This window comes from Equus przewalskii, chromosome 24 (assembly GCF_037783145.1).
Source record: "Equus przewalskii isolate Varuska chromosome 24, EquPr2, whole genome shotgun sequence".
Lineage (NCBI taxonomy): Eukaryota > Metazoa > Chordata > Mammalia > Perissodactyla > Equidae > Equus > Equus przewalskii.
Genome location: NC_091854.1, coordinates 7,345,536 through 7,365,644, shown reverse-complemented (window position 1 = coordinate 7,365,644; position 20,109 = coordinate 7,345,536). Strand labels below are relative to the sequence as shown.

At 36.7% G+C, this 20,109-nt stretch overlaps 1 protein-coding gene across 12 annotated transcripts in view; it reads right to left on the bottom strand.

The window, feature by feature from the left end:
- Positions 1 to 20,109, bottom strand: part of EVI5 (ecotropic viral integration site 5) — a 222,901-nt gene that overhangs the window by 141,160 nt on the left and 61,632 nt on the right. For all 12 annotated transcript variants that reach the window (XM_070592644.1, XM_070592650.1, XM_070592648.1 and 9 more), the window contains exons 3-9: positions 15,354 to 15,543; positions 14,472 to 14,696; positions 13,591 to 13,665; positions 9,377 to 9,502; positions 7,478 to 7,621; positions 6,161 to 6,250; positions 5,959 to 6,056 (exon numbers count right to left, since the gene is read on the bottom strand). In XM_070592644.1, coding sequence (XP_070448745.1) covers positions 5,959 to 6,056; positions 6,161 to 6,250; positions 7,478 to 7,621; positions 9,377 to 9,502; positions 13,591 to 13,665; positions 14,472 to 14,696; positions 15,354 to 15,543 — 948 coding nt within the window. The remainder of the gene's footprint in view (positions 1 to 5,958; positions 6,057 to 6,160; positions 6,251 to 7,477; positions 7,622 to 9,376; positions 9,503 to 13,590; positions 13,666 to 14,471; positions 14,697 to 15,353; positions 15,544 to 20,109) is intronic.

The following is a 20,109-nucleotide window of genomic DNA, read 5'->3' as shown; positions in this document are numbered from 1 at the left end:
CATAACAGCAAACAAGCTAACCTAGAATGTCTGAAATGGCCATCGGGAAAATAGATAAATTATAGCAGATTCACTCAATAGAATAATATAGAGGAGTGAAAATTAAACATCTATAGCCACAAAAAAAAATCTAATGAACTGTACTATCATAACGTCAATCAATAAACTCAAATCACAAATGATATAATACAGGATGATACAATTTTCATAACACTCAAAAATAAACACAACTTCTTATATATATAGTAAGACTATTTTTAAAAAAACCAAGAGAATGAATAATGAATCCAAAATTCAGGATAATGATTACCTCTTGCAGAGGGGCACTTAGGCCATGTGATACGTTCATAAGCATTTGTTTCATCGTTATGCTTCATAACTTAAAACATTATATATATTCTTTTGTGTTTATCAAACATTATACTTTTGTGTGTATATGATAAAAGTTTTTTAAAAATAAAGAGATAAAGTTAAAAAATAAAATAAACTGATCACCTACATCCAAAATTAATATATCAAGTATAATTAGGAATAAAAACCATCTGTTGGAACTGCAACTGGGAAATAATTATTTCTTAACATTTCAACCGCTATCACCCTAATCTAAGTTTTCATTATTCTCTAGTCTAGATTATTTCAATAGTTTGCTAACTCCTCTCCCTGAATCTACCCTGACCCTACCTCCTTTACTGTCTATTCTCCACATGGCAGTCAATGTAGTTTTGTTAAAACACGAGTCCTTCCTCTGCTCTTACTCAAAATAAAAGCAAAAGTCTATCCCAAGGGCTAAAAAGCCCCATTACCTCTCCATCCCATCTTCCTCCCTCTCTCCTCTTGGCCCACTCTGCTCCAGCCATCATGGCCACAATGGTGTTCATCAAATGTGCCGAGCACACTTCTACCTCCAGGCTTTTGAAATACTTGTCCTCTATGTCTGGGAAGCTCTCTGAGTTATCTGCATGGCTTGCCTCTTACTTCTATTAGGTCTCTGCTTAAATGCTACCTTTTAAGAAAGGCCTTTGCCCACCAGTGGACTTAAAAAAAAAAAAGGCACCCATCTGTTACTCTCAAGTCGCCTTACACAGACTGTCTTTCTTTCTTTTTTTTTTTTGATGAGGAAGATTCACCCTGAGCTAACATCTGTGCCAATATTCCTCTATTTTGCATGTAGGATACCTCCACAGCACAGCTGATGAGTAAAGTAGGTCTGCAGCCAGGATCTGAACCTGTGAACTAGGGCTGCCGAAGTGGAGCGTGCAGAACTTTAACCACTCAGCCACGGGGCCAGCCCCAGATTGTCTTTCTTCACAGCACTTACCTGCACCTGACACATAATTCTGTTTAATTTCTGCCTCACCACACGCACTAGAACATAAACTCCCCATGACAGCAGCGATTTTGTCTACTGGGTTCGACATTTTATTTTCAGCACCTAGAACAATGTCAGCACGCAAAAGAACTATTTCTTGAATAAATGAATAAAGAGTTTAAAGAAGTGGTTTTAGTGGAAGGAGTAAGGGCAGATACCAGATTACGAAGGTTTAAGAAATAAATGGTTAAGGAGCGACATCAGCATCACGGTGGAGTGAGCTCTTCCCTTAGTCTCTCCCCCAAGATACAATGAAAAGGACATTCATAAATCAAGAGACGAGATCCACACACCACTACAGACATCTGAGAGATCCATGCAGCCACACATCTGAAGGTGGGGCTGCCAGAGCCCCTGGGAGGCAGTGGAAGGAGGTGAGCGGATCTCCTCTCCCTCCCCAAGTGGCAGTGGTCTAGGGTGTGGGACTTCGCGTGGCAGTGGTGCATGGCTGAGAGGAGAAGGGGGAAAAGTCAGCCCTCCATGGGAACGCTTTTGCTCTCAGAGTTGCCTCCCAGACCATGGAAACCCTCTACACAGAGGTGGCTAAGGAACTGCAGGGTCGCCCTCTCCAAGCTGAGCAGCCCAGGCAGCCAGCCAGTAAGTGCAGAGGGGGAGCATGGGCAGGAGAGGGGGCGCCTCTTTCCCCCATCCCGCCTGGCCAGTAGGCCAGGACAGGGGATCCCCGCCAGAGCACCTGTGCCTATGTATGCAGGGCAGCAGTGGGCAGAAGCAGCGAGCCCTGTTGGCACAGCTTCCAATGGATGGGCACAACTGCCAGGGGTCACAGCAGGCTCAGAAAACATAGCTCCTGTCCCCACCAGTGGTGGCAAGTGGAATCTACGAGAAGATATGAACACTATGAGATGGCAGAAGTCCACCTCATCCAATAGCAAGAAGAAATATATTAACACTCCAGACCAGAAGGAAAATGACAAGTACCAATTATAAGAGAATATGATGAAAAACTATATGCCAAACAAATTGGACAATCTAGAAGAAATGGATAAATTCTTAGAATCATACAACCTCCCGAAAATGAATCAAGAAGAAATAGAGAATCTGAACTGACCAATCAGAAGTAAAGAGATTGAAATGGTAATCAAAAACCTCCCAAAAAATAAAAGTCCAGGACAGATGGCTTCTCTGGAGAACTCTAACAAACATTCAAAGAAGATGTAATACCTATCCTTTTCAAACTATTCCAAAAAATTGAAAAAGACAGAATACTTCCTAACTCATCCTATGAGGTCAATATCACCCTGATCCCAAAGCTAGACAAGGACAACAGAAAGAAGGAAAATTACAGGCTAATATTGCTGATAAACATAGATGCAAAAATCCTCAACAAAATATTGGCAAACCAAATACAGCGATACGTTAAAAGGATCCCATCAGTGGGACTTACACCAGGGATGCAGGGATGGTTCAATATCTGCAAATCAATCAATGCAATCCAACACATTAACAAAATGAGGAATAAAAATCACACATCATCTCAACAGATGCAGTGAAAGCATTTGACAAGATTCAACAGCCATTTATGATAAAAACTCTCAATAAAATGGGTATAGAAGGAAAGCACCTCAACATAATAAAGGTCATATGACAAAACCACAGCCAAATTCGTACTCATGAGGGAAAAACTGAAAGCCATCCCTCTGAGAACAGGAACAAGACAAGGGTGCCCACTCTCGCCACTCTTAGTCAACACAGTACTGGAGGTTTTGGCCAGAGGAACTAGGCAAGAAAAAGAAATAAAAGGGATCCAAGTTGGCAAGGAAGAAGTGAAACTCTCACTGTTTGCAGACGACATAATTCTATACATAGAAAACCCTAAAGAATCCATCGGATAACTATTAGAAATAATCAACAACTACACCAAAGTTGCAGAGTACAAAATCAACTTACAAAAACCAGTTGCATTTAAGGGCTGGCCGTGTGGCCTAGTGGTTAAGTTTGGTGCACTCCCCCTTGGCAGCCTGGGTTCGCTTCCCAGGCACAGACCTACACCACTCAGTGGTGGCCGTGCTGTGGCAGAAAGCCACATACAAAATAGAGGAAGATTGGCACAGATGTTAGCTCAGGGCCAATCTTCCTTACCAAACAAAAAAATAGTTGAAGTAAATATGACAAACTATCAACTGTTAAATCTAGATGATAAGCATATGGATATTTACTACTCTAGTATCTCTGTTTTTCTGTATGTTTGAAAAATATATCAAGTGGGCTCTGTTTTTCTGTATGTTTGAAAAATATCTCAATTGGGAAAAAAAGCAGATGAAATATGATCTGGAACTAATGACTATAAACTACTTTTTCCTTCACAGATATGCTTCATAAAAGGAGAATGGAATGCTATGTTGAGAAAAGTTTTGTTTCTGTTGTTTTTTTTTTATTGAGGTAACATCACTTTATAACGTTATATAAAGTTCAGGTATACATCATTCTATTTCAGTTTCTGTGGAGACTACATCATGTTCACCACCAAAGACTAATTAACATCCATCATCACACACATGTGCCCTATTACCTCTTTCGTCCTCCTCCCTCCCCCTCTCCCCTCTGGTAACCACAAATCTCATCTCTGTATCTGTGTGTCTGTTTTTGTTGCTTTTAAGTCAGAACTCAAAAACAGCTTCATATATTGAAGAAAATGAACAACAGAGAGAGAGATTGAAGATAAAAGACAGACGAACAATTAATGGAGGAAGGACCTGGAAGAGATGGGAATGAATAACATTCTACACTCTGATTTAGCATTATAAAGGAATAGAAATATGGTATTCTGAAAAGGGAAGAAAAGAAATATGGCTAAGTCTGTAATCTGGAACTTACAGCAGAAAAGTTCAGTAAGTTTGAAAATGATGGCTGATGAATTAAGAAGTAAGATAATCTGCTGAAGAGTTAGATATGGCAAAACAGGGACGGGATCTTGGGAAGAACGGTAAGGTGTGAAATAACCACTCTGAGCAAAGAGAGAACTAATCCAGGCCAATGAAAATATACATGGAGCGGCACTTGAGACACAACTTACTGCCAGCAATCTCACTAACAATGCAATTTTCTCTAACACTCAGCTACATGAATACAGGGTACAAAACGTCAGAGGAGGTATACTTATTCAGACCAGACAAAGGCTATTAGACATCAAACTAGGAATCGTGATAAAGCAGAACAGAGGCAATAGGAGTAAGAGAATGAAAGAACTAGAGGGTCAGACTTTTGATAAGCAGATAATTGAAATTTCAGAAATGAGATTATACTGGTAATATACAAGATCTAAAAGGAGAATCAGTTATCCTGTTCTCTACAAGTCTTTTTTAAAGTAAAATAAATTCTCTTTTTGGCTAGTGTGATTTAAATTTGGTTTTACCAAGAGGTGGAAATTGAGACGGCTCCTTAAGGTTTTATCAATTACTGAATAGTTCAGTTTTTTGATCTTATAATGTCTCAACATGATGATGTAATGTGACTGGTTATTAGAAATTTCACAAGTAATTTATTATTAATAACAGTTGAAGTTCATAAATTGGCTTGCTTTTGCAAATTAGAGCTAATTTTTTTTTTTTGAGGAAAATTAGGTTTGAGCTAACATCTGCTGCCAATTCCCCTCTTTTTGCTGAGGAAGACTGGCCCTGAGCTAACATCCATGCCCATCTTCCTCTACTTTATATGTGGGACACCTGCTACAGCATGGCTTGCCAAGCAGTGCCATGTCTGCACCCAGGATCCAAACCAGGGAACCCTGGGCTGCCAAGCTGAATGTGCACACTTAACTGCTACACCACCGGGCCAGCCCCAGAGCTAACTAATTTTAGTAACATAATTCTCACTCATATTCTAATACATTTTCTGAAGTAGGAACTTCCATGGGAGTATGTTGTACATATTATTGAGAACTGCCAACATATAGTACCGCTATCATTTTAAAGCATCTTGTACCATAGAAACTAGTGTCAGGAATGCTAACTATGATCTCAGGCTAAAATTTATTTAAGTACTGGAAGCTAGAAGACTAAGAGCTGTCATTCTTAATTAACACCTTTTACTATATTACAAAAATTAATCTTTATGAGTCAAAACTGCTTATCTTGAACTTTTATGAAATACACATCAAGAAAAGTTTCATTAGAAGGTAATACACAATAAATTAAAAATTTAAGTTCTCATTCCATTCTTCATGCCTATCTTGTTGGTTATGCTAATCTTGAACTTAAGTGACAATCTGGGGTCAACTGAAAGAAAAAGAATGTCAGTGAATTGGACCACACCATAAAAGTGGTTTTTAAAATAATAGCACACTCACATATATATACTTACCAGGTTCCTAATTCTAGTCAATATGGAATGGGAAAGGGGAGTTTTAAAGGTAATCCACAATGGTCTGATGCACTGCTATTAAGAGCAGTATGAAATTCCAACATTAATTTATGTTATATTGAAACCAATACCATCAAATAAAATACTACAGTTCTATAAACTGAGAAGGAAAACTGCACTAATCACTAGAATGTTTTGCCACTTCCATTTAATTTCCTATATGCTACAACAAACCCCTATAACTAAAAACCAAAATATAAAATACTTACTTTTTCATTTTTTTTGAGTTATATTTGACTTGGTAAGCTGCCTGGATTAATTTGTCTGGACCACCATCAAACTGATGTGGAATGACCTTCTGAAAGTGCTAGATAAAATAAAAGAAAAATGTAAGAACTACTTAATGCTGTTTATTATCAACTAATTAACAGTAAAATCTAAAGAAATTCAGGAAATCATGAACTGACTTACCTGTAACATCCCTTCCATGTCGAGTTGCATCAGTTCTGCCTGATTCATTTGAAGAAGTGCTAATCCTACTCGAAAGACTATTTCTAAACCCTGAGGAAAAAAATTATATAAAGCCAAATTTGTCTTACTCTTCCATCAACAAAAACTAATCATTCAAAAGAATACTAAGGTAAACATTTAGGGATCTAAACGAGAGGTTGGCAAATATTTTCTGCAAAGAGTCAGATAGGAAATATTTTATGCTTTATGGTTGTTGTCACAAATACTCAATTCTGACATTGTAGCCCAAAAGCAAACATAGACGACACATCAACAAATGGGCATGGCTGTGTTCCAGGAAAACTGTATTTCCAGAAACAAGTAAGCACAGATTTGGCATGCAGAACCAGGACAAATCAATACACAAATCATAGTTTGCTGGCTCCAGACTACACTAATTTAGCTTCGTAATTCAAATTGACATTCCCAAGATGTAATTAATAACAATTAACACTGGGTTTAAGATGTAATTAATAACAATTAATAATACTTTCAGTGGCTATCCACCATTGATCACCTATTCTTACCTTCCTATCTTCTCACCCAAAATACAGAAGACCAAGAATCACTACTACATGTCAATGACAATTAAAAGGACTACCTGCAGTGTGTTCATGGAATAGAAGAAAATTACACTCATTAATTCTTGCTCTTTGGGTAACAGACACATTGCAACAACATTAACTGCAAAATTAACTGAAAATTGCAAATTTTCTCTCTCACTAATTCTCACTACCAAGAGGTGACACAGAGGTTTAAGAGTGTGGGATTTTTTTTTTTTTAAGATTTTATTTTTCCTTTTTCTCCCCAAAGCCCCCAGGTACAGAGCTGTGAATTTGTTTTAGTTGTAGCTTCTTCCAGCTGTGGCATGCAGGATGCCACCCCAGTATGGCCCAACAAGCAGCGCCATGTCTGCACCCAGGATTCGAACTGGTCAAACCCTGGGCCACTGAAGCAGAGCATGAGAACCCAACCACTCGGCCACGGGGCCAGCTCCCTGGGCTCCAGATTCTGATTGCCTACATTTGAATCCTGGTTCTATAACACTTATGTGCTATACGTCCATAGATAAGCTACTTAACCTTTCTCTAAGACTCAGCATCCTCATGTATCATCTATCAAATGGGGAAACTAACAGTACTTGATAGGGTTGTTACAGGCTTAAATGAGAGCATACAAGTAAGCAGTTTAGCATGGGATACACAGGTCTCCTTTATTGCTCTCCTCATTGCCCTGCTCTAACTAACCCAATGATAGTTTGCCCATTCATTAGCTTACCTCAGACATAAAGATATCAAATATCCTTGTTGCAATTGGTAGTGGAAAAGTCGTAAGAAAGATAGTCAGAAACCAGGATGATGCATACATTGAGGTATGAAAACTCTGAGACTGAAAATGCACAAAGAGCTCTGGAAGATGTTCCTTAAGAGAGGAAAAGAATTAGTCAAAACATAATAAAATTGAGTATTTTAAACCAGATCATTGTGTAAACACTAGATTACCCTATATCAAACACAAAGATAAGATTAGGCAACATAAGGAGAAGTTAAGATGCAGAAATTGATACATTCAGGTTAGTGGTTACTATCTGGGAAGGGAAAAGGGGAAAGGATGTGGAGTTGGAACTCTGTATTTACAACATTTGTTTCATTAATAAAAAGAAAAATCGAAATAAATGAGCAACACTTTTAGATTTGTTTAATTTTGTTGGTGAGTACATAGGTGTCTGATTTATTTTCTATATTCTTCTATAATATTTTTAAGATTTTTTTTAAAAGAAATGCTATGCTGAAATACTTTCCGATGCAGTCTATCATTGCTCACCTATCCTTGCTTTCCTACCTTCTCATCCAAAATACAGATGCTTCAGCAACTCTAGCAACTCAAAACATAAATGACACATTAACTGAAAACAAACCCAGAGAGTTTAAGCTTGATAAAAAAACAAGCTTACTATTTCAGAAAAAAATTTAACTAAGAATCATCTCAAGACCTACGTTGTCTTTTTCTCTAAAATGTAAAAACAGGGGCTGGCCCAGTGGCACAGAGGTTAAGTGCACACGTTCCACTTCGGGGGCCCAGGTTTGCCTGTTCGGATCCCAGGTGTGGACATGGCACTGCTTGGCACGCCATGCTGTGGTGGCGTCCCACATATAAAGTAGAGAGAGATGGGCACGATGTTAGCTCAGGGCCAGTCTTCTTCAGCAAAAAGAGGAGGATTGGCAGCAGTTAGCTCAGGGCTAATCTTCCTCAAAAATAAATAAATAAATAAAATAAAATATAAAAACATTTTGAAAAAAAGGAAATTAAATAAATAAAAAATTTTTAAAAACATTTTGTATATCTCCTTCCTCCAGCTACACATAGAAAAGTTAGAGGATTTTAAAATTCCTGTGGGTAAGGCTGCCAGGGAAAAGGAGACTCACAAAAATGGCTCTGATGCCAGCTGAATCATTAACCTATATTCTTAAATTCTGTTTATCTAATTGAAATTTAAGTAAATGAGAATATTTACACCATTGTATTACAAGACAACATAGTAAACTTATTTATATATAGAATATATAAATTAAATTCAGAAAATTAAAATATTTCAGAGGTGTTTTTCACTTGATCTTGATTCCTCTCTTCTTTACCCTCACATAGTCACTAGACTCCGAGTCTTAAACTGGCAACATAAAAAGGACGGAAACATTATTTTTAAAAAAGATTACAACCTGGCAAAAAAAAAATGAGATAAAAAGGGAAAGCAAGAGGGCAGGACTAAAAGAGAAGGCAGAGAAAGTCTCAAAGGAAATGAACTGACGTCAGTGTCATAATGTCATGGGTTCCTGTAAGAGAGCATAGTCTACGTAACAGTAATAGGATATAATAGGGCATAATAAGGAAACTCATGCATTTGGGCAATGGGGTGATGAGACATTTGACGCAAATAATTGAGGTTTGAATATGAGAACTGCAGCCACATTCCCGACTGCGTTCCACTGCAGAGAGCACCAACGGGGAAGTAGGTATAAATTGTCCATTAATGGACCAACAACCACCATGTGATTAAAACACTGATTTTTTTCCAATTGCTTTGATGCTTTTAATGTTAAATTTGTTTAGTTGTCACTCAAACCAACATGGCAAAAAATATAAAAGCAACATGCCCTTTTGTTAACTCTACACTTTTACCTGTATCATGCATTCAAACTGGTACATACAAAGGCCCAGCTCTGCCATCGTTGGTTTAAAAAGTTCACGAAGTCTATAATCTTGCATTAATTTAACAAATACACAGAAAGCTTCTTCTTCGGGCATCTACATTAGGAGAAAAAAAATAGGTTAATGTTCTGTGATACACAAATAAGCTAAAATATATTTCAACTATATTATATAAATGCTGTGTCAAGTGGCCATGTGATGCAATGTTAAGAGGAAAGGACTAGAAATCAGAAGGTTCTAATCTCCCATTCTATCACTGAGAATAGGAAGCTAGAGAAATCTTACAACCTATATGACTAACTGCCTCACTTGCCTATTTCATTAATTCAACCAACAAATATTCATTTAGAGCCAGATATTTCCCTCTCTCTGGATATTTACCAGTGAACAAAATAAACACAATCTCTACCCTCCAGGAGCTTGAATTTTCCAGCAGGGAGAGATAGACAATACATGGAATAAATCAATTACTATATATGTCAGATGGTCATGAGTGCTATGGAAATCAAAAACAAAAGTAGGGTAACAGGAAAAGCTGGGAAGATACACTGCTATTTATGCAGGTAGGTCAGGCAAAGCCCCGTGACAAGGCAACATTTGAGCAGAATACTGAAGAAAGTAAGGGAGTAACTGAGGAAACAGTCCTGGGAGAATAATACAAAGGCTTTGAAAAGGATTTGCAGCTCAAGGAACAGCATATAGGATATTACTAAATTAGACATAATGTTTCAAGCAGAGATTAGGTTATAGAGGAGAAATAACAGACAATAAAATTACGTGGGGCTTTAGAGGCCACTGTAAGGATATGGACTTTTACCTTAAGTGAGATGGTAAGATTTTCGAAGATTCTGAGCAGAAATCATATGATATGGTGTAAGTGTTAAAAGAACTTGTAAAATAAGTTTTCAAAGATTCTGTAATTGGAGTTTAAAGGTATCAATTTCACATTTTATGTGTAACTCACAAGAAAATTATATCAAATCAGATAATGAATGTAAAAGCTCTGTAAAGAGCTACACAGATACTCGGAATATTTAGTCAAATAACATTTATCCAAATTACCGTCTTTCTCAAAATGATAAAATTTTCTAATGCTCATTCACTCGCATTATACCAGCATGTTTCAAAAGAGGAAACCGGAAAGAATCTCTAGGCATTCTTGTTACTGAAGACTGCTTCTAATAACAATACATTTTTCCTGGCCTCAACACAGCCACAGAGAGGAGCCAAGAGTAACTCTTGGCAAAACCCATACTTTCTTTCTCCCAATGCATATGGCCACAATTCTGCCTTGCAGACATCCTTATTAACCCTATCAAGTCCTACAGCCCCACTGATTTATGTCAGTCACTACAAGAAGCCCAACATCCCAGAACTCTCATCCTAGGTAATTTTATTGCTCCCCTAATCTAAACCCATTTCCAACCTTCCCTAAACCTTTTCCACAGCAGTTTCTGGAACTCATAATCTGCCATCAATAAAATATCCTACCTATAACCTCAATCTCTTTACTAAATGTCCTTTCACCTTTCTCCTCTAACTGAAATCGGCTCCCTCCTAACGTGGCTGTTTTCTCTCCCACAGCACTGGAAAAGGCCAGGGAGTAGAGGAGTCTGTGTTCCTCCCTGGACCTCACTGCCTCATTGCTATTACATTAACTCCCCCTTCTCTCTGAAACACATGCCAGCAGATATCATTCATTACTCCTCTTTTTTTTGTAGCATCTACAAACCTTTGGGTCACCCTCCCAAAGCCTGCTCATTTGCAAGAGGATGATTTCCTTAGCCAGCAGATCATTGACTTCCTTTCCTCCAATGATCCTGGCAGGCAGTTACCAGCACAGGCTCTCAAGCCACACCACCTAAGGTTCAAATTCCACTTAACAGCTTAATTACAAGAGCCTCCTCACTGGTCGCTCCACCACCTCCCTTGTATTTCCTTCCCAACAGTTAGTCTCCATGCAGCACGGAACTGCCAGAGTGATCCTTTCAAAGCATGAATTAGATCATCTCACTCCGCTGCTCAAAACACTCCAGTGGCTTCCAATATCCTCAATAAAAGCCCAAATCCTTACACGGTCCTACATGTCGTAACCCCATACTCCAACCTCATCTCCCACCACTACACTCCCCGTCTACTTCTTCCCTGACCCCTCACTCCAGTCACAATGGGAAGGAATCAATTAATCTCCCTTTTCTGTCTTAGAAGAATTTCTTCTCTTCCCAACATTTCAAAAAAACCTTCATTCTCTCTTCTGCAATAGCATTGATATGGAAACTGGGAGAGGGTTTAAAAATTGGCGATACTTTAAAAAACAAGTCAAAGTGATTGAATAAAAAACCAAAAAGAGGTAGAAAAAATATCACTGGGTCCTTCTCAAAAAGACTGAAACAACGCACACAAAATGAGAAAGTGTGACATGGAGTAAAACAGAAATATGAAGAACATTCACCCAGCTGTTTTATGGTCATTCCTTTCTATGAGAAAGAAATCTGCACACCTGAGTCTTAGCACAAGCTGCTGCTACACACTTCAGGACACTGAGTTAATAAGAACCCACGTCTTTTGTGAAGGTCTAATGGGGACATTATCTACCTAATTTTATAGGAGCACTAAGATATACACAAAACATATATCCAGCACTTTTAACTATTTTTGTTTAGCAGACTCACTGAGCTACGTTTCTAACTAATATATAGGAGGCAATATAGCATTAAGTACAAGAGAATAAGCTTTAGAAACAAAGAGAGGGGCTTTTAAATCTGGCTGTATCACACTTTCTAACTTGTGGCCCTGGGTTATCAAATGATTATTGTTTTGGTTTTTGTTGTTGTTGTTGTTCTCCTTTTTTTTTTCTTTTTAAAGATTTTTATTTTTTTTCCTTTTTCTCCCCAAAGCCCCCCAGTACATAGTTGTATATTCTTTGTTGTGGGTCCTTCTAGTTGTGGCATGTGGGACGCCGACTCAGCATGGTTTGACGAGCAGTGCCATGTCCGCGCCCAGGATATTCGAACCAATGAAACACTGAGCCGCCTGCAGCGGAGCGCGCGAAGTTAACCACTCGGCCATGGGACCAGCCCCTCAAATGATTATAGTTATGGTAGTGTGTTAGCTGCCCCTGACAGCAATAGTTAAGTAAATCAACCACTGAATGAAAGTGAGTATCACTACCAGCACTGCCTGCAGTGTCCTGAAGGGAGGTGCGATGGCCCCTTGGGCTTCCTAGAGAGCTAAGTCAGCTATCGTGAGATTCATGCCTCAAATGGGGAAAAGCGGCTCTTTCGATGCTCAACAGAAGTAACTACTGAAAAGTTATTTTGGAGCTAATATGGAAATAAAAGGAATAGAACTGGGACAAAAATCACTGGATTAATAATATGGATATTTGAGTTCAATACTGAAAGGTCTACCAATATTAACCAAGTACAAATTAGGAAAATTCTCATTTTGCAAAATAGCTATACTTCAACATTAACGAAATTGTTATCTCCAAGGTTTCTTTTCAGACGATGTTTTAGTCTGAGACTGACTACAGAGCATGATGGACTTTAAAAAAAAGTTTCTACAAGTCTAAAAAGATAATACTGTATGCCATTTCCCTTCAAAGCTATGATGACTGTCCTGTTCCTGACTTCTGAAAACACCTGACCCAAACCCTCTCCAAAATAAGTCACGGCCAATGGAAATATATGTTATAACTCTGCGGCAGTAAAAGTGACTGAGTACCTCCATCTTAGAGCCTATATCACAATACCCTTAACAAGCCCTTAGCTTCATGACAAACAAAATTCCTGAAAAAGTTTCCAAAGACGCTGTACAACATAAGTAAGATTTTCATACCAACACTTTAATTGCATCCTCCTTAGTTGGGAAAGATTACTCCTCATTAAATATTGCCATATAAGTTAAGATCTAAAAGTAGATACAGGTTTTCATAGAATATTATGGTCCAAATGTAGATACCAAGAAGTTGAAATTTCATTTAGTGGCAGGATATTATTGTGTGTTATTTTCAACACTTTTAATATTTTAAACTGCAAACTAAATATTCTTATTTAAATTATGCCTAGCAGGAAATGCCCAATATCCACTTATACTTAATAAAAACAAAGATGATTTTTAAATTCTCCAACGCAATTTTAATAAAGAACTTAATTGGACATTTAATACTTGTACTAACTTACCTGCATAAGCAACAATCCAACTATAAAAGCACTTCCTTGACAGTAACCAACCTCACGATCCACTAAAGAATATGCCTAAAAAGTAAAGAAATGTTCAAAATACTTTACCATGTTATATCTTCCTTACCTAAAAACCTACAAATATTAAGAAAGTGGATTAGAGACCATTTATTTTTCAGAAAAGCTATTGCTTGCTTGTTGTAGATGTTATCCTATAAGTATTTAAAAAGCAAATGATTTATTACATAAAATCTTCTTTTGACAATTTCCCAATTACAAACTGACAGCTCTGAAGGACAAGAAAATAAAGGAATTTGTACTCAGGAAAGCAACAGAGTTTAAAAATCATTTTAAATGAATACCTGAAAAAGATAAAACCAGAGTAGGACTAAGGTAAAGCACTGGCAAAGATGAAATGGGTTAACAAGAAATCAATATTTCACAGAGGTAGCTCAAAGAGAAAGGAGCTATGGCAAGGGAAAAAGCAATACTGAAGAAAAAATTACAATGGCACATACAGTTTTAAGGGCTAAGAGCTCTTAACAATGCTAGCCATAGACAGCAGAAAAATCTGCTCCCCTCTGTGAAACTCACAGAAGGTGAAATATTGATTTTCATAGAGAATCTCTCTACAGTATCTTGGTCTATAGATTATTTGATTTTGGCCAAATAACACCAAGCAATATGATGAATTTTCTAATAAATTCTCCAAACAAGACAGTGATGTAGCATCAGAATTACAGCAGAAATTATGCTAAAGCCAAATTTATTGCCAAAGTAACTGATTATTGGAGTGAGAATTCGTGCTCACTGGCAGAAACATGTAATTTCAACCTTCTGGGAATTCATTTCATTTCAAAAAATGAATAAATAGAACTTACCTTCATTACATTAAATAAAACCTCCTGTCCAAGGCTATCTTTTTCCTTAAAAAAATTATGTTCAGGGTAAGTTCTAGCAATGTCCCTTCGGATCAATTTTTCACAAGGTGAGGTCATTTTCAGGAGTTCTGAATACTGATCCTTAATTGGCATACTCTGTGCACTGCATAAAAGTTGCCAAACTATTGCTCTAAAGTGGTGGGGTATCCCTTTACGAACAAGTTCCTAAAAAGAAAAATACAAGTAAAACAAAAATTTAAAAATGAAGTACTTAAGTCTCTTACCTTGAAATTCAAAGACTTATTGGGGGTTGGACTGGAGTGGAAGACTTTATCAAATTTGTAATTCACAAAGCTACTTTTACAATAAGACTAGGGAACTTTTTAACCAAAGCTAAGATTTAGCCCTTGAGTGTACCCTGTTCTGGTCTGGGGGAATACAATGCCATGGGTCAATTCTTGTCATTTCACTCAGAGTATGGCCTCTAACGGTTAAGGACTTGATAATCTGCAGAGCTGTGAATGATAGCACAGTAACCATCATCTTTTAAAGGGCTGCTTTAGGCAAAAAAAAAAAAAAGTAAAATACTGATAATTCAAGGATGTAGGATGTTACAACTTCATTTCTGAATCTATAAAATGAGAGAATTAAATTTCCAAAATAATTTTCAGCCATATATTTCTACAATTAAAAGATCTCTATAACAACTGATATTTACAAATCAAAACTTCTATGGGCATGAATAAATGAAAACACATAAAGCAGCCCTTTTTATTACAGCACTTGGAAAGTCCTAAAATCTGATTTGTTTTTATCCTCTATTAATCCATACCAGATGTCCTTTGGGATAAGAGGAAGAACTTCAACAAACAATATGAATACCTTAACTTGCTTTTCCTTCTTTTTGCGCACATCTTCCCATTCATTAACAATTCTTCCCCAAAGAATCCAAGAATCTTCTTCAAGGTGGCTGAGGTTGCTAGAGGCTGATGAACTTGATACGAGGGAGGAGCCACTGTTTCTTCTTGACCCATTTACAGATCTTAAAGACTTACTATCCGTCTCTAACAATCTAAAATATAATTAAAAGTTGCTCAAGTTCTAATCTCACAGTGACACTAGAGGAAGCAATGATGACACTGAGAGCTTCACTACAGCAAGTTAGCCATGGTTTAAAAATAGGCAGAGTTTCAATAATATCTGATTGGCATCTATAAAACTACTGCTGCATTTTCTTCATCTAAACATAGCAACTTCGAAATTTAAAATAATAAATTTTGTTAAATATTTTAGTGTTATTAGTCCCATCATAATTTCCCATCACCTCCCCTAGAAATTCAAATTAGGAGAAATCTGGTAAGAAAAGTGGTTGGGAAGGCTTCAGGAAGAAAGAAATTGTACTTGGAAGAAGTATAACGAAGTCTACAGAAGAACTAAACCTATCATGTTTACAACATGTCCAGGGCTAAAAAAGTAAGGCAGAGCCACACGGATTAACCAAACCCTTTTCTTTTTTCACTGTGCTTCACCCATGCATACCTAATCTAACCAAACAAAAAGTGTTTTGTTTGGCCTGTGCAGTATGTAAAAAACTGAACAATTACTAATATCAAAATTGGAAAATTTCATTTATTTGTTTATACACACATACATTTATATTTATTTACAATCCTGGATTCTCTTGAAAAATGAAAAGATAGGGCAAAATCAGGCCAATATTCCTGCACAGGAACAACAGGGTATCTGTAGCAGGGCAGGAGCTTCTCCCTTTAGATGAGGAAGGACTTTGATCCACTCAGTCTCCATAATCCCTACTATCTCCCAAATCTCAGGCCAACTAATAGCTGTTATTTATCTTTGGGCTTCACTGTTAAACAGACCTCTCAACTCTAAGGCCCTGTTGGCCTCTGAGTTTGCAATCCTGTTCTAGGCCACTTCCTTATCTGCAGAAAGACAGGTCCCATTCCATGACTCATCACAACATCAAATCCATTATTTCTTTCACATCTACACAGGCTACAAGGAAAGGCTGAAAATGTGGCTCTCTCATTATAAAGATGAAAACTACACGTCATTCAAATAAGGGGCTTACAACATCACTTGTGCATTTAACATGGCTACTACTTACTTCCAGTAACTCCTTCAGAAAGTCATCTGCTTACAGTACAAAAAATGTTCCCAATACTAATTTACGATATATAAAAACTAAGAAAGAAAAGAAAGATATGGGTCAAACCCTACTTAGCAGATTACAGAAACACTCTTTGTGAGCCAGATTTATATCTTACTCATCTTTATATCCCTGAGAGCATTTAGCTCAGTGCAAAGTACATTAAATATTGACTGAATTGAAATAAAATAAAAATCTCCATATTAAAAACATCTTCAAATGCCCAGATATGTCATATTCAATAACACAATAATATAAATTGAACAAATTCTATCCTTATTCATGGGATAATTTAATACCTTTTCATGGCAATAATAATTTAAATAAAATGTCCCAAATATTGCCAGAAACAGAAAAATTTATAAAACAGCCAAATAAAGGGTCAACTATTTGCTATATATATTCTCTATTAGAAAAAATAATAATGCTGTTTTACTTGATTTTTTTTAATTTGATTTTTTTTGCTGAGGAAGATTTGCCCTGAGCTAACATCTGTTGCCGATCTTCCTCTTTTTGTATGTGATCCACTGCTACAGCATGCCCACTGACAGACAAGTGGTATAGGTCTGTGCCCAAGAACTGAACCCAGGTCGCTGAAGCTGAGTAGTTAAGCTGAACGTAACCACTAGGCCACCGGGGCTAGCCCAAGTTTTACTTTAAATACTGTTTTTTCCATATACATTATTTCAGTAAGTCCATAATATACCTTATGGAAAAATTAGTGTATGTACGTAAGTAATTTTAGGTATGATTCTAAAGCTTAAGAATTCTAAATGGAACAGAGAAACAAACTTTCCTGAAATAACCTGAACCTAAGTTCTTCATTTCACTTAATTATTCATTGAATGCTTGCTATATGCCAAATAATTAAAATACACCACTGACATCAATCAATAGAGAATCAGGCAGTTAAAAATAAAATAATGGTATTTCCTAGGTTAAACGTAAGTTTAAGATATAATGGAAGTATAGATGAAAAAGTGCCTAAAAGAAGGCTTCCAGAGAGTCAGAAAGCTCTCAGAGATTGCCAAGTTGCAACTTTCAGGATAAGCAGGAACGCCAAGTGAATTCACTGGTGGGCGAGAGAAAAGGGTTAAGTAGTTCACCTTCAGAGGACATTGAAGTAACATATACAAATATACAACACTGTGAGAAACATTTACAAATGAAATATTCCAAGACATAACTTATGTAAAGATACTGTCCCTGCCTTAATTTACTCGATATACAAAAATGACTCAAAATGCACAAGAGGCCTGAATATAAAAGCTAAAACTATAAAACTCCTTCAAGAAAACAGAAAAAAGTCTTCAAGCACTTAGAGAAGGCAAAATTTGTTAAAGGGATACAAGGAAATACTATTAAAAAAACTGATTAAGAAATAAATTGGACTTCATCAGACTTAAAAAGCTCCGTTCTTCAAAAGAAACCATTAAGAAAATGAAAAGGTAAGCCATAGACTGAGAAAAAATATTCTCAAGATACGTATCCAACAGAACATTGGTATCCAGAATATATGAAGAACTCCTAAAAATCAATAATTAAGAAGGCAAACAACACATTTTTTAAATGACTAACAGACATAAACTGACACTTTCCAAAATAAGATAATCAAGGGACCAATGAGCAATTAAAAAATGTTCAAGATTTTTAGTTATCAAGGAAATAGAAGTTAAAACCACACTATATACACATTAGAAAGGCTACAATTCTAAAGACTGACCATACCAAGTGTTGCCCAGGATGGGAGCAATTGTAACTCTCATACATCAATGTCAGGAGTATATAATAATTCAACTGCTCTGAAGAATTGTTTGGCAATTCTTTATAAAGTTAAATACATTTTCATATGACCCGCCAACAGAAATGAAAATGTATGTTTACAAAAAGACTTGCAGTTGCAAGTTCATAGAAGCTTTATTCATAATAGCCAAAGCCCAGAAACAACCCAAATATTCAGAAAAATAATCAAATTGTGATATATGTATTCACTGCAATACTAGTCAGCAAAAAAGAGAAACAAACTACAGATACATACATTAACATGGATGAATTTTATAAACGTTGGGTTGAGGAAAAAAGCCAGATGCAAAAGAGCACATACTACATGATTCCACTTATATGAAGCTCAAGAACAAGCATATTAGAGAAGAAAATATAGGAGTAAATCCTCATGACTTTAGGTTAAGTAAAGCCTTCTTAAATATGACACTATAAGCACAAATGGCAAATAAATATATAAATTGGACTTCATCAAAACTAAAAATGTTTTGTATCTCACTGGATGCCATCACAAAAGTGAAAAGAAAACCCACAGAATGGGAAAAATTATTTGCAACCCACGACACTTGTACCTAGAATACATAAAGAACTCTTACCACTCAATAAAAGACAAACAACCCAATTTAAAAATGGGCAAAGAATCATAATAGACATTTTTCCAAAGAAGATGATACAGTAATTGTTTTGAGGCACCATGAACCGCATCCATATAAGATTGAGAACTTAATCGATAAATGTCGTGTGTGTTCAAGACCTCAGTGGAGGAAGTAACTGCAGATGTGGTGGAAACAGCTAGAGAACTAGAGTTAGAAGTGGAGCCTGAAGATGCAGCTAAATTGTAGCAACCTCATGATAAAACTTTAACGGATGAGGAGCTGTTTCTTATGGATGAGCAAAGAAAGTGGTTTCTTGAGATGGAATCTATTCCTGGTGAAGACGCTGTGAAGACTGTTGAAATGACAACAAAGGATTTAGTATATTACATAAACTTAGTTGATAAAGCAGCAGGAGAGTTTGAGAGGATTGATTCCAATTTTGAAAGAAGTTCTACTGTGAGTAAAACTCTATAAAACAGCATCACATGCTACAGAGAAATCATTCGTGAAAGGAAGAGTCAATCAATGTGGAAAATCATTGTTGTCTTATTTTAAGAAATTGCAACAGCTACCCCAACCTTTAGTAAGCACCATCAACCTGATCACCCAGATGCCATCAGTGAGGTAAGACCCTCCACCAGCAAAAAGATTAAGACCTACAGAAGGCTCAGATAATGGCTAGCATTTTTTAGCAATAAAATATTTTTGAATTAAAGTATTACATTGTATTTTTAGACATAATGCTATTGCACACTTACTAGACCACAGTATAGTGTAAATGTAACTTTTATATGCACTAGGAAACCTAAAAATTTGTGTGACTCAGTTTATTGCGGTGGTCTGGAACCAAACCCGCAATATCTCAGAGGTACACCTGTATACAAATGGCCAATAAAGACATGAAAAGATATTTGACGTCATTAATCAATAGGGAAACACAAATCAAAACCATAATGAGACACCACTTCACAACCACTAGGATGGCTATAGTCAAAAAGGCAGTAATAAGTGTTGGTGAAGATATGGAGACACAGGAAGCCTTGGACACTGCTGATGGGAATGTAAAATGGTAAAAGCACTTCAGAAAACA